At 41.4% G+C, this 14,276-nt stretch overlaps 1 protein-coding gene across 3 annotated transcripts in view; it reads left to right on the top strand.

The window, feature by feature from the left end:
- The window catches only part of ATXN7 (ataxin 7), a 95,420-nt gene that overhangs the window by 48,278 nt on the left and 32,866 nt on the right, over window positions 1–14,276 (top strand). Inside the window, exon 1 of one of the 3 annotated variants that reach the window (XM_058726288.1) lies at window positions 11,245–12,497. The exons of the other annotated variants lie outside the window; for them this stretch is intronic. Coding sequence (XP_058582271.1) covers window positions 12,431–12,497 — 67 coding nt within the window. The 5' untranslated portion in view covers window positions 11,245–12,430. Of the gene's footprint in view, window positions 1–11,244; window positions 12,498–14,276 lie in introns of those variants that run through there. 3 annotated transcript variants of the gene reach the window in all.

Here is a 14,276-nt window from a genome sequence, read left to right as displayed (position 1 = left end):
CAAACAGGCATTTCCTTTAAGAGCATGGCTGCCAGGGGAGAGAAGAAAGCTACAACAGCAACAAGGTTTGTAAATCAGTTCCTGTTGGTGGTAATGTTCTTGGGAACTGGTGAGAAGCTTATTTATCCATAGTAGTAAGAGACAGTCTACTTTCTTGCTAGCCGAACTGCCTTTTTTGGAGCTAACGGTTAACCAGGATTTCCATGTGAACAGTGATGGTGAATGATGGTAGTGTCATTTTGGCATTTCCAGTTTCTTGCAGGTCTGTTTGCTTTCGTAGTATACATTGCTTTCTATCTTGGAAGCTGCGTAGTAATACCATATACTTTCTTGATGTTTTAATGTTTTGAAGTAGTCCAAGATACTTCATATTTTTCTTAAGTTACTCATTATTTTTGAGAGCAAGATGTTCCTTCCTGTTAATTTCAGATTTAAAAGTATAATTTGAATCCTTGGATCCCAAACCTGCTGTGCATCCAAATCAAAGGGGAGCTTTCTAAAAGGGCAGCTTCCTGAGAACCATTCTGCCCAGCTAGATGGGAATCTCAGGGATAGGACTTAGGAATCTGCATTCTAAACCACTCCTGAGACCCGAGTCTGACCCACAGGCTGGCTGGGGTGCATTGGGATAACGGCAGATCTCTCCCCACTGTCAGGAGTTGTGGCTGTGTATTCCTGGTGCCTGGCACAGTGACTGACGCAGATGGGCACTCCAAAGTTTGTTGAGTCTAGCAAGGATGGCATGAAAGGAGGCCCCTGGTTTTTTAAAACTGGTTTTCAACTTTGTATCACATGCTGGAAACGTCCTGTTAATTGCCTCCAAAACTTTAACTAAGAAGGAGGGCTGAGATGGTGATGTTCCCTGTGGCCAGAAGCACCCTTCTTTTGAGCTTGTTTACCAAGTCGGGAGTCTCCATAATCGGTGTGTTGGTCCTAAGCTGGCTACTGAATAGCATAAAATGTGTAGTCCTGTTTACATCCATTGGCTATGGGTCTGAACAGATAGGATCAGCTGATGACTTTTGGGGTGCCTTTGGGGTTCCGTGTTGGAAGAACGTCCCATGTGATTGTGACACGCTGTGTGCTTGGGCTTCTCTGCTGCTCCTCTTGGAGTTTGCTTCCAATGAATACCTCGGTTCCTCCCAACCTGTCTTTTGTAAAGCAGACATGAGCTGATCTTACCTAGGTGAAGTAAACGAGTGCTGTTCATTCGGCTTGGGCAGATGCCACAGTTAGAATCTGTAATAAGTTGAAACCCTGCTTGCATTGTCAGCTGTTGAAGTATTTTGCCCCAGGTTAGTTACGTTGACCCGTCTGTTCACCTTTTGGCTCAGCCCTCAGTCCTGAGCAAGGCCTCATAGTCACATGTGCCTCTGCCACCTTCCTTTGATTTTAATCAACCGGGTTCAATGTTGATGATTCGCTTACATAATTCCATTTAGTATTTTTCTTTAAATCAAACCATTTCTGTTTAAAGTCAGTCCATTGCAAACAAAACCTTACCACAATCATCAACAGGAAGACTAGTGTTGTTTGCCATACATGCAAGGCGTAAAAATAAATACAGGGAAAAGATGATTAAATTCTTTGTTACTGTTCTTGCCGGTGCCAGCTCTGAGGCCTGCTCCCTTTGTGGAAGGGGAGACTAAGACTAGCACGGTTTAGGCAAGTGTTATCCACACAGTAGTTGTGATGTTATCAGAAGAACTGAAGGAGATGCGGAGAAAGGAGTAAGTTGTCACTTGAGCTTTAAGGTTGTGAATGTTGGGGAGTGATACCTGCTCCATGTTGTAGGAAACACCAGCTCAAGCTATTGGATTTGATTTCCTCTGGTGCTTAAGGAGCTGTCCACTGAGGCCAACCAACCCTAGCGGTAGGATTTATCATGCCTAGGAAGCAGAAATCTCCAGTCACATTTTGATCTGCAGAAGGATCACAGAGGACAAATACCCTTGGTCTTTTATGTATTGATAACGTACTGAACCCCTGCCAGTCACTGTGAGTGGAACGTGAGTCTGGTCCTCAGTGTGAAACATCTGTCCGTCCCAGACCTCTGTTCATAGATGGGCGTGGGGGCAGGGAGAGTGGGTGGCATATCATCCGTCTGGGTTTTTCAGAACTTGGTTTAAGCAGAGCTAGCAGAAACACTGCAGTGATCTTGCAGCCCTCTCTACTTGCAGATATTACGATCCTGCAAAGTTAACAGCCCCACACATTGCTTGGATTTAATGTTCCTTGAAGTGCACTGAGGTGGTTTGGATTCTTTTAGATGCCAGCATAAATTATATTTTTCAAAAATGTCATTTTCATCAGAAGATCAGTAAGTTGAAATGACTCCTGCATTTTTGAGCTAATTTAATTGATTTCAAAGAATGTTAGTATAAGAGCAAAATGAGTCTTAGTCTATGAGATCTGATGGGCTGGTTCTGGCATAAATGCTGATTCCCGTTGTTGACACCACTTAAACTAGTTGTGACCAGTGATTGCTGTCATGTAATTCAATGGATCTACATCACAAAGCAGAGGTTTTGCTGTTTCATAAAGAACACCCCTCCCCTTTTGCCATCTGATGGAAAGTAACAGTTTCGGGTATTTTCAGTGAGTTGTTTTATTTGGCTGTTGAGTAACTTTGTTTTTGTATGAAGAAAAAATGTTTCCCTGTTCGCTCCAGTGTGCCAGCTAAATTTGGTCACTGCATTTTTATAATCTGGGCCTGTTTCTACTTTGAAACTTTTAGTAATAGTGAATCTTTTTAGGATTGCCATTCACCTAAAAGTCCACAGATTAATGATGATTTTTAATAGCACTTTGATGATTCAGTAAGCATTTTTACATGTATTGTCTCATTTCCTGTTCTTTGAGGCCCATCGAGTGGATAGTTCTATTCCCAGTTTACAAGTAAAACTCCTAAATTAAATTTCTTTCACATGGATAAAATGTACCAGGCCAGGTTTTCTGGCTACTCCTATCTATTTCTCTTGCTTGTAATAAGGATGTATAGAGTTAAAAGAAAATCTAGGGAAGGTGTAATGAATTCCACATGTCACAAAGCTATCATTAGTGACAGATGTCCTAGCTCAGGTAGAACTTTAAAGGTGGCGTAGAGTAGCTGGGTCAGCATCATAAACTCATTACCTCAGAGCATTCAGTAATTTGAAGACATAATGGTAGTAGGTAGATAATTGATTTAGCATAGTTGTTGGATTTCTCTTTGGCCTGTTCTACTTTTTTAATCCTAAATCCGTAGTAGCTATCCAGAGCCAAGCGCCTCCTCTTTTTGTTCCAGCCCCTAACATTCTGTAGTTTCTTTAAAGAGAGTTGGTTGGCATATTTATTTCTGTAGTCAGTATAAAGATTGAAAGTTGTTGCCGAGCCAAAAATACTTGACTCTTTTGCTTGGGAGACATATGCCAGGCCTTTGTCCTGCAGTCAGAGCTGAGTCAGGGAAGGGAGCTAACCAGAGCAGGCACATCACAATGTGAATGATGTCAAGGTGGACGTTAATTTAACTCTCCGTGGAAATTCGAAGTTGACCATTTGACCTAAACTTCATGTCACGGAAAATAACATGATATAAAATAAATGCAGTGAATTCGGTTTTTCTTTGCCACAAGCCAAATAGTGCTAATTAATCTTTTCATATAACTTCAGTAGCATCAAATAAAGGACCAGTTTGTCCCTAGGTAATAAATTTTATCTTTTTCCCTCAGTTATGTAATAAGTAGTATCTTTAAGTAGTAGTATTTATGCCATTTGTAGGAGCAGCATTTAAACTTACAAAAATGTATTGATTTTTCCTCTTAATGAAATCTCTGTCTTTATTAATGTGCCTTTCCAGTTACTTTAAAAAAAGAAATAAGTTGGCTGTGATATTATTCATGCATTTAACAAATACTTATAGACTACCTAATGTCTGTTGTAGGCGTTGCTCCCCCTGAACGAAGAAAACAGTGTCTCTCATGCAGCTTATATTCTGGTTAGGGAGGGTGGAGGCAAAATCAAGTAACCTAAGATTACTTCATGTGGTGATAAATGCTGGGAATAATGTGACAGAGAATGATGACCCCTGGGCAAGACCCTTTAGATAAGGCTAGTCAAAGAAAGCTGCTCTGAGTTGTTGATATTGAAGCTCACTGAGAAGAGCCAGCCATTTGAAGATGTGGAGGACCATTGTTGACCACAGAGAAAACAGCAAGTGTAGATATGCTGAGATGGGCATGACAGGAAGACCAGTGAGGAGGTGGAGAAGCAGTGTGTCAGGAAATGAGGGGTCTGGGTTGAGGTTCCATAAAGGGGGGACTGGGGCCAGGTCGTCCTGGGCTCAGAGGCTCAGGACTGGACAATGCAGGCGATTCAAAGTTGCTGGAGGGTTTTGAGCAGGAAAGTGACTTGATCTCATTTATGGTTGCTCTGTGGGACACGGGCAGGAGTGGAAGAAGGGAGCCCAGATGGTAGGCTAGGCTGTTCTGCCCTAGTCCAGTTGAGAGCTGGGTCAGGAGGAAAAGCTCAGATTAAGACTGTGGCAAAGGCTTCAAGCTCTGGCTGGAATTGCAGTCTGCGTGGAAGTAGAAAGCCAGCGGGGCCTGCCCATGGTCTGGGGATTAGCAACATGGGGGAAGCAGGACGACGGATGACTCATGGCAATTTTGGCTCAGGCGGCTGGATGAATTTACCTAGTTTACGGAGCAGGGGCTTGTTCTTTCAGTTTGTACGTGGGCTTTCTTTTTCTTTCCTTTTTAATGAGGTGTGCTGACCTGAATGAAGAACCTTGATGTATCATATTCAAGTCTTTAGGCATTTTCTAAATATTGTAGGGGTTGAAGGTAATTATTGCAAAGATACCAAGCTTTGGGGTCATTTATTTTCCTTTGTTGTTGTTGTTTTGATAGAGCAGTTACCTAGGCATAGGGGCCAGGAAACAGAAGGGGATGTGTACACTTTCCTGGGAGGGGAGTTCTCAAGTTCTCATTTGGGTAACAAAAACATACTGATTAACAAAAACACATGCATTTGGGTTTGTTTTCATTACTAGGGTAGTAACATACCTTGTAAAAAAAAAAAAATAAGTATGAAAGAGGAGGATAAACATGAAATCAGAATGAATAAAGCTCCTCCATATTTTCAGGGCTGCAGTCTGGCATACACCCTGGGAAGGTTTCTAGTTCCTAGACTCATGTGGCTGCATGTTTCTTGTTTTCCCTCAGACACAGCCACATTAGATTTGTTACAGATTTACTTTTTTAACCTAATAATCTTATTTTTTCATGTTAATTCATATTACATTATTTCTTTCTTTTTAAAGACTGCCTATTATTCCATTCGCTAGTGTATTTAAACTAATGCCACCAGTTCTCTATTGATAGACATGTGGTTTTTCAGTGTTGCATTAGGACGGGCAGTGCTTTCAAGAACATTCTTTGGGAATGCCTGACAGTTATTTCACTGTATTGATTCATCACACAGAGGCTGGTCAGAGCTGCCCTCCAGGTTAGTATTATGGTGATTTCATGAACTACTTCAACAGATCTGATTTGTGTCACCAGAATAAGACAGTGAAAATGTGAGTTTCTAGCAGCATCAATCAGTCAATCAATAAAAATTGGCTATTTACCCGTGCTCTTCTTGACTTGTCTACTATACATAGAAATCATTAGGTTGGCTGTGCTTCAGATTTTAAAGCTGATATTTCAGGATATAAAGCCACATTTTAGTTATATTTGCTAAAAGATGTTTATCCTGAGTCATGTCACGAGACTTAATTTGTATGGTTAGTAGTTAAGATACACACACACCTGCTTTTTCCACCCTGTTTAACTGTGGTCTTACATGTGACCAGAAGAGGGAGTTTTTATCACTTCGTGATGCTGTAACACCTGGCTGGGTGTCCCTGGCTGGGACACTTCCTCCCAGGCACGGGCTAGTCCAAGCCCATAAAACAAACTGGTTTGAGGCAAGGGAGCAGTGGCTAAATTTAGTTCTTTCCGTCCTCATTTCACATTGTATATATAGAAATCCCAGTCTTTGGGTTTACTTCTGCGTTTTGCTATTAAGGCAGCAGTTCTCTGAACTTCAAAGAAATTTTATACCTTTTCCTCTTGTGTGTTTTGAAGTTTAAAAATAAAGAGAAAGGGGCGCCTGGGTGGCTCAGTCGGTTAAGCATCCGACTTGGGCTCAGGTCCTGATCTCATGGTTTGTGGGTTCGAGCTCTGCCTCGGGCTCTGTGCTGACAGCTCGGAGCCTGGAGCCTGCTTCAGATTCTGTGTGTCCCTCTCCCTCTTCCTCTGCCTCTCCCCCGCTCGTGCTCTGTCTCTGTCTCTAAAAAAATAAATAAAAATGTTAAAAAAAGGGAAAGATCAGGGAAGGTAACTATCTCAGTTTTAAAAGTTAAAATACAGTCAATAAGCCCCTAATCACACATGATAGAGCTCTTGATTTGGCATCTCCTAGAGTCAAAAATAAACTCTGGAATGAAATTTGTTTATTGCTTCTTATGCTTGATGTTTTTAAAAGATTGTTAGAATTCGTAATACTGGAGATTTGTAGTGAGCTTTAGAAAGTTAAAATATTGATGGGGCACCAGGGTGGCTCAGCCGGTTAAGCATCCGGCTCTTGGTTTTGGCTCAGGTCATCATCTCAAGGCTTTGTGGGTTCTGGCCCCTCGTCGGGCTCTGTAGCAGTGCAGAGCCTGTTTGGGATTCTCTCTCTCCCTCTCTTGCTGCCCCTACCCCACTCATGCTGTCTCTGTCTCTCTCAAAATAAATTAAAAAAAAGAAAAAGAAAGTTAAAATATTGTTTCACCAGAGTGACTAACCGGCCTTTTTTCTATGTGATCCTTACTGTGCTTAGTTGTGCTACTTGAATCTCAGTCTGTTTAGCCAAACAAATGAAATGGGAGCCCTAATCAGAATATGCTTGTTTGATGTAATCGCAGAATTTCACATTGTCTAAATTTTTCTTCCTCTCACAGTGCATTTTTTAAGAACAAAAATTTGTTCCTTATGGAGTTTTTGAATAATGCATGAATATATTAAATATATAAACATCATGTATTTTTACATAGACAAATGTATTAATCTCAAATATACTATTTTCAGTTCAGCCTACTTTTTTCTTATTTCATTGGCTTTCTGCCTACCCACCTTTTCCAGCTGTAATAGTCTTCTGTCTACTGTTAAACCATCTATGTAACTTGGTACATTATTAGTACATAACTTAGTATATACATGCTTCTATATTTTTCTCATGCTAATAAATTTATGCAGGCCCGTCTAATCCTTTCTTAGTAAGGACTTGTGGTCATAGTTTTACAGAAAATGGATTCTATGATGCACACTTCTGCTTCTTTTCTACTCAGCAATACCACGTGGGAATTTATTCACAGGCCAGGATAACACTATTCGCCCCATTTTAATGGTTGCTCACTATTCTAAGTTGTGGCTGTACAGTAGCTTCCTCATTGAAGTCCTCTGTGGACATACACGTATTTCCTCCTTTTTGCCTCCAAGAACAAGAGAGCAGTAACCATTCTCCTACATATGTCCTTACCTATTTGTGGTTTTGTTTCTGTGGGATTAGTCTCAGGAAGGGATTCCTGGGTCCGAAAGGGTACTTCTATGCATTGTTAATAGCTGCTACTAGATTGTTTTCCCCAAAGGCTATCATCCTTTATATCTATTAGGTGTGCTTGAGAATATCACCACCAGGAGTATTCAGTTTCTAAAATTCAGTTTCTTTTTCTAAAGTGTCTTAAGGGGCGCCTGGGTGGCGCAGTCGGTTAAGCGTCCGACTTCAGCCAGGTCACGATCTCGCGGTCTGTGAGTTCGAGCCCCGCGTCAGGCTCTGGGCTGATGGCTCGGAGCTTGGAGCCTGTTTCCAGTTCTGTGTGTCTCCCTCTCTCTCTGCCCCTTCCCCGTTCATGCTCTGTCTCTCTCTGTCCCAAAAATAAATAAAGTGTCTTAAAATGTTTCAGACACACACACAAATGTAATTGATTGTGATCTAACTCTGAACTAAGTTTCTGAAACAAGTGCAAACTTTTTTACTATCAGTGTTAGCATGGATGTTCTGTTTGAGTAATATGTAACGATAGGATTTCAAGAGATCTTTCAAAACAAGTGATGATTTTAAAAAAATATATTGATTTAAGCAATCACAGGCAATTTTCCTGGCATCTGTGGGAAATTTCTATTCATCCTACTTGGAGTTTACCTTTGGGAGAAATCTAGGTCAGCTAGGCTGAGATCCCTTTCTGCAAAATGTATAGGCTCCTAGAAGATAACATTTTGGGGTGAATTTAATTGCAGGACTGATGATTTTAAGAATCTGTTTGTTTTATTTCTGATATCATTATCCTCCTTGCATTTGGCATGATTGGTCACCTTCTAACAGTGTTCACTTTGTGTATCAGATAATGACTGGACTGAGGTCAGACTGTGGTTAACACAAAGCCTATGTAAATCAGGCCATGAGGTTATACTTACTTTATTTCCCTGCCTTTGAACAATTTGAACAGTTGAAAAGGGATACACGCATGAAGTGTGGCGGAGCCCTGAAGAGCCGTCCACCGAAAGATCAGATGATGGCAGCCAGAGGAAGGCTGCTGCATGGTATTAGCCCCCAAGGTGAATTATCCCCATTTAAACTTCATCTCCCACCTCTCCTAATCCGGCGTGAGTACCTAATGAGCACTGGATAATAACATAGCAACATTTCTTGGTGAAGCTAATCTGATTCTGGATAGCAGGCTTCCAAGCCCACAGCTGAATGAATCGCTTGGTATTTCCAAGTTTGAAAATACTTTCTCCCCCTTTCAAGTGTTCCTTGGCAGCAGGTAAGGAATGTTAAAGCTCCTGTAAGTGCCAATTAAGGCCAATTATAACTTGCCCAGCCTGCTGAGACACTGAAGTGAAGTCAGTGGAGACTTGTGGCTCCTGTAAACTGGAGAACTGGCTACCACCAGTGACAGGAGCACAGCCTTTACCAACTGCCAACAACTTGTTGGTTGCTGTGCTGAACACCACATGACACCTGCCGGCCTCTCAGGGATTTGATTTAGGAAATCCCAAGATTTGCTGGGGACATCACTAATTTCTGTAGCAGCAGTCTCTTTCTCCCGTTCCTTCACATGATGCCCACCATCCAGTTTCTCCTTGATTCCAATCATAAAAGCTAACATTTATTGAGCACTGAAGATGTGCCAGTCCCTGTATCATGTACGTCACCTCTGACCCCTCACCACGGCCCAATAGGAGGAGGCAGTCTTAGCATGTCCCCAGAGAGGACACCGACCCTGAGGGACACAAGTATCTTGGCCAAGGCCGCACAAGTGGAAGTGATGAGACTGCGGGCTAGCTGCCCCCTGAACCCAAGCCTTTGAGGCGTTGCCCTCCCTGGCTGCTGCTGGTGTGTGTGTTTGCTGTGCGCAGACTAATTCACGGAAGAGTTTTGTCAGTTCAGGACTCCCTTTGTGCACCAGAATAAATGTGATGCCTGCACGCCATCCGCAACACCTCCGATACCTTTAATTTTTAGTCTGTAAGGCATGGATATTATTCTACTAAAATGGTATTTTAGTCTCAGGCTTTTTTTAGTCTATAGTCTTTCATTTTTTTTTTTTTTTCATAAGAAGAAAGAAATGTGACCATGTCCCCATACCTAGACATTTAAACATGAGCCATCATTGGGAAACTTAATACCAAATAAGCTTCATTTGGATAGGATATTGGGAGATGGTTTGTAGAAAATAGTAATCATGCAGAGCTCCTGGGTGACTCAGTCGATTAAGCATCTAACTCTTGATCTCAGGGTCGTGAGTTCAAATCCCACTTTGGCCTCCACGCTGGGTGTGAAGCCTACTTAAAAAAAAGAAAAAGAAAAAATGAAAATAGTACTAATGCTGTTCAAGCAGAACAAAGTAGTATTTAATTAAGCATTTGCTTAACCATTTTACTCAGGGCACTCAGAGAGAAGAATGTGTGTGTTTGAAAAAGACAAGCTTTTGTGTATTTTTATATATTCTTATTGTACAAAGTTATATTTTCCTGGCTTACACTATCAGTCATCCCTTTTTGGATGTAGGTCTTAAAAATTTAAGTTTAAATTGTTTCTCTCTTGTTTATGCAATTGACTGTTGAACAACATGGATTTGAGCTGTGCAGATTTTACCCATTTATCCGCAGATTTTTTTTCAATAAATGTAGTACAGTACTGTAAATGTACTTTTCTTTTCCTTATGGCTTTCTAAATAATGTCTTCTCTAGCTCATTTTAAGAATACAGTATTTAATACATATAACATTGAAAATATTAAGTAGCTTTATGTCAGTGGTAAGGCTTCTCACCAACTGTAGAATTTTAGTAGTTAAGATTTTGGGGAGTCAATAATTTAACAGATTTTTTCACTTGGTGGGGGGGGGCAGCAGCCAGTGCCCCTAACCCCGACATTGTTTAATGGTGAACCATATGTAAAATTAAAATATAGATATGTATTTGTAGCCATTAAGGATGTTTGCTGAGGGACACCGGGGTGGCTCAGGTCATGATCTCACGATTTGTGAGTTTGAGCCCCATATCTGGCTCCACGCTGACAGTGCGGACCCTGCTTGGGATTCTCTCTCTCTCCCCGCCTCTCTGCCCCTCCCTGTGCTTGCTCTCTCACAAAATAAATAAAATAAACTTAAAAAAAAAAAAAAAAAGAACAAGGTTTGTTGCAATTCACCCTAGTTTTCACCAGGATTATAGAAAGATTTGATTATCAGAACTCGTGGATTGGCTGGGTTGTGTAATGATATTTTTTCCCCACAAAAGCGAACATTAGAAAGGCACGTATTTGTGCTGGGAGAAGAGCTAGGACTCTGGGGTCTGGCCTGACAGGTGCAGTGATGTGGAACGGCGGCTTCGTCTGAGAAAAGGCCCCTTATCTGTTTTGTCCTGTGACCAATGACATCAAGGAGATTCCTCAGCTGCCCCTTGGGAAGGGTGGGTGGGTGCAGACCTGTTGCAATCAAGTAGGATAGCAATGGAGTTTTTTCTTCTAGCTTAAGACCTTCAGTGAATTAATCTAAACTTATTTTTGCTAAGTAATTTTGAAAGATGTTTTCATCCTATGCTTGATCTGCTGATGCCCCTTACCTGGTGTCCTCCTGGAGTCTTTTAAAGACCACTATAGCTTTGCATTGTGTGAATGTGATTATAAGAACCCTGGCGGGGGGGGGGGGCGGGGGGGGACGGGGAGTAGGTTTGAGAAAACCCTCTGGATCTTAATATTGTTGCCATGGTCAGGATCTGATTGCTTGCCATGAAAATAAAGCAGTGTGGCTATTACTCTTTTGTTTTAGAATAAATTTAGAATTTGTGTCTGCTCTAATAGAAACCATTTCCTACGCCTCACAACTCTTTCCCACCCCTTCCAGGCCAAATCTTTTCCACACATGTAATTCATGACTTCTTGCCAAATATTCTCTATGGGGTGATGGGATTCTGTAGAGGAATTTCCCCCCTCCTTTTGACATTTAAAAGTGTTCATTCTGAACTATCAGACATCTGAGTCTATTTATGTGTGCAGCCTTTATCATCATAAAACTCAGATCAGTTGGCCATTTTTTCCATGTCTATTTGACAGTAAGATTTGGGGATTGAGAGTAGAAGAATAGTTTTATGGGGAGTATAATAGGGTTGACATAGAGAAACAGACCAGGAAGACACTGTTTTTTATAAAGAGTCATTAGGGAGACAAGTTTTTGGATTAAAAGTATAAAAGGTCCTAGCTTTAGTCAGTCATCTAATGATTGAGCACCAGGCTTCAGACAGTCAGGTGTAAATTGTTCTGAAATAAGATGTATTTTACAAATATGCATAGAAAATTAGTTAAGATTTTTGTTACTAGATTTAAGAAAGGAAAGTAGACTTCAGAGTGACAAATTTTAGTTATTTTTAAGTATAGATCACGGAGAAATAAAATGTCGAAAAAGACTGCGACTCTTTGTAGAAATGCATTGACTTTAAAACTTTCCAGTTTATCAAGGCTTAAAATGTAGGCTGTATAATGAATCATATAAATTTTCCAATATACCTGGAAGCAGCAGTGTCCATTTTAAAGGTATTCAGAAAAATCAGGGTGTGAGTAAATTCGCATTTTAGGAGGTTAAATTTATAAATTCCATCTTCCCCCGTTTGGGCAAGTTGCCTTTCAAATAGAAGGATTAATTTACACCAGCCAGGACGCCTTGTATGACCATATTAGTTGAAATTAGACTCCACCCCTTGTTTTCTGTTGATCTGCCAGGACCTTTGTAATTCAAGTGCTTTTTACAGTAGTAGCAAATGTTACATAAGACCAAACATGGAGCATATTTGGAGTTGGTGGGCAGACCCAAGTCATGATGCAAGCTTGCAGTAGCAAGTGTGCAATGAAGCACAACCAGATTATGTGAATGGAAGGTGACAAGAAGCCTTTCCAGAACAGCCCTTCCTCCGCACGAGGGCTGAAAGCTCCACTGGGTAAGTTTTCCGAGGCAGTTTTCAGAGGCTGGGCTTGGCCCGGGGCCCAGTTGGGGATGAGCTTGCGGGAGGTGGGTTAGGTCTTTGCTAACATTACATGGAAGCAAGCAGAGCGGGAGGAGTTCGCGCAGGCCTCTTTCCTTCTGGCGTTTGGCCTCCCCTGCCAGCAGGCCCTGGGCTGTCTGTTGCTGGAGTGGCAGAGGGAGTGAGCTCTGCAGAGCTGGTGGGTCCGAGCGGGTAATCACAACAAGGGGGATTAGCTGCTGCAAGCCGTCCACAGGAGCCATTCTGAAATGTCATTTGAGTGATCTGGACAAAGTTCAAACGCAGACAGGAGTCTAGTTTGTTATTAACTCCAACAAAATGCTGAGGTTTGCACCGCACGGTTCCCGTATCTCAAAACAGGGAAAGCATTAGTTACGCCGCTCTCTAAAAATGGAGGAACGTTGTAACACGCTTTAACTGTTTGTTTTTTATCTCACTTGTGGTAAGTGAGGTTTTATGACAAGCAGTTCATAGTGTTTCCTGTCGAATGTGTTTGAAAGCTGTTTGGTCAGATACTTCAAATCCATAGCAAAGGTTCCAGCAGAACACTGTGTCAAGAGGAAGAACAACTTCAAGATACAAACAGTAGCCCTGGAAAGTCATTCAGTTACTTAAATTGAGTGTATAAAAATTTAATTACAGACTGACTGCCAGAAAGGACGACTTTTTTCAGTCGTGTTATCAGGGTAGCCGGTACAGCCAAGCTGATTGTTTTGAGCTCTGTTGGGAGGAGGCTCTTCTCCAAGTTACCCTGTCTCGTGCTTCTGTCGGTAAGCAGGGAGTGAGGTGACAGTTGAGTTCTTTACTTTTCACTGGATTCACATTTCATGGCTTCTGCAGTAATGAGCTTGACCGGATAGTTTTAATTGAGGTTAAAATTTACCAGTTTGAAGGACTGTAAACAGATCTTAAACCTGTAACCAAATTGCTGTTAATTCCCTAGAATTTATCTTTTTTAAACTCTCTTTTGTCAGGCAGTTTTAGTTTTGCTCTTTGTAGTTTCGTTTTTGAATATTGGATTTTTTTTGGTTTTTTTGGTTTTTTTTTTGAATATTGCTTTTGATGTTCATTAGTTGACAGCCCCAACCTATAGGTGGGGCAGATACTGTGTTTCTCTTTTTGGGGAGCATTGCGGGCAGAGGTGGGGGTGGGGGGGAACAAACCTATGCTACAAACTCATTGAAAACATTGGCATTGTTAGGTAATGAATCATCCGTTCCTTATTAAACAGGGTGCTTAATGAAGAAGGCATTTTGGACTGCGTTCTGAGTTTGAGGTTTTTGGTGTTCCCGTGTTCACTGTCTCCTTCCCTCCCCCATCCAAAATAAAGTGAAATTAAAAGGATACCGAATTAGCAGGGACTAGCGATAAGAATGTGACTTCGACTCGATGCAGCACTTTGCAGCAGGTGATGCCGTCGTTCCTTTGCACCTTGGACTTGCTACTCTTTTTTGGCCTGGGAAGACCATGTTCCCTGTGGGGGTTCCTGCACAGCAGTTTTCATTTTTAAAAACACACCAAACAAAAACAATGAAAAAGAGAACTCGAATTTGACTTTTACCGGTTTCCTTTAATTCTGTCTTTCCTACGTGTGTATGTGTGAGTGTGTGTGTAAAATTTGGATTGCAGTGGTAAAGACATCCTTTTTTTTTTTTTTTTTAACTCCTTTTTGCATTTTGATATAGCTTTGTGTCTTTCATTTGGGTAAAACTGTGACCAAGGCCCAACATGTGA

Source organism: Neofelis nebulosa, chromosome 4, assembly GCF_028018385.1.
Source record: "Neofelis nebulosa isolate mNeoNeb1 chromosome 4, mNeoNeb1.pri, whole genome shotgun sequence".
In the NCBI taxonomy this organism is placed as follows: Eukaryota; Metazoa; Chordata; class Mammalia; order Carnivora; family Felidae; genus Neofelis; species Neofelis nebulosa.
This window is presented reverse-complemented; position numbering and strand designations above follow the sequence as displayed.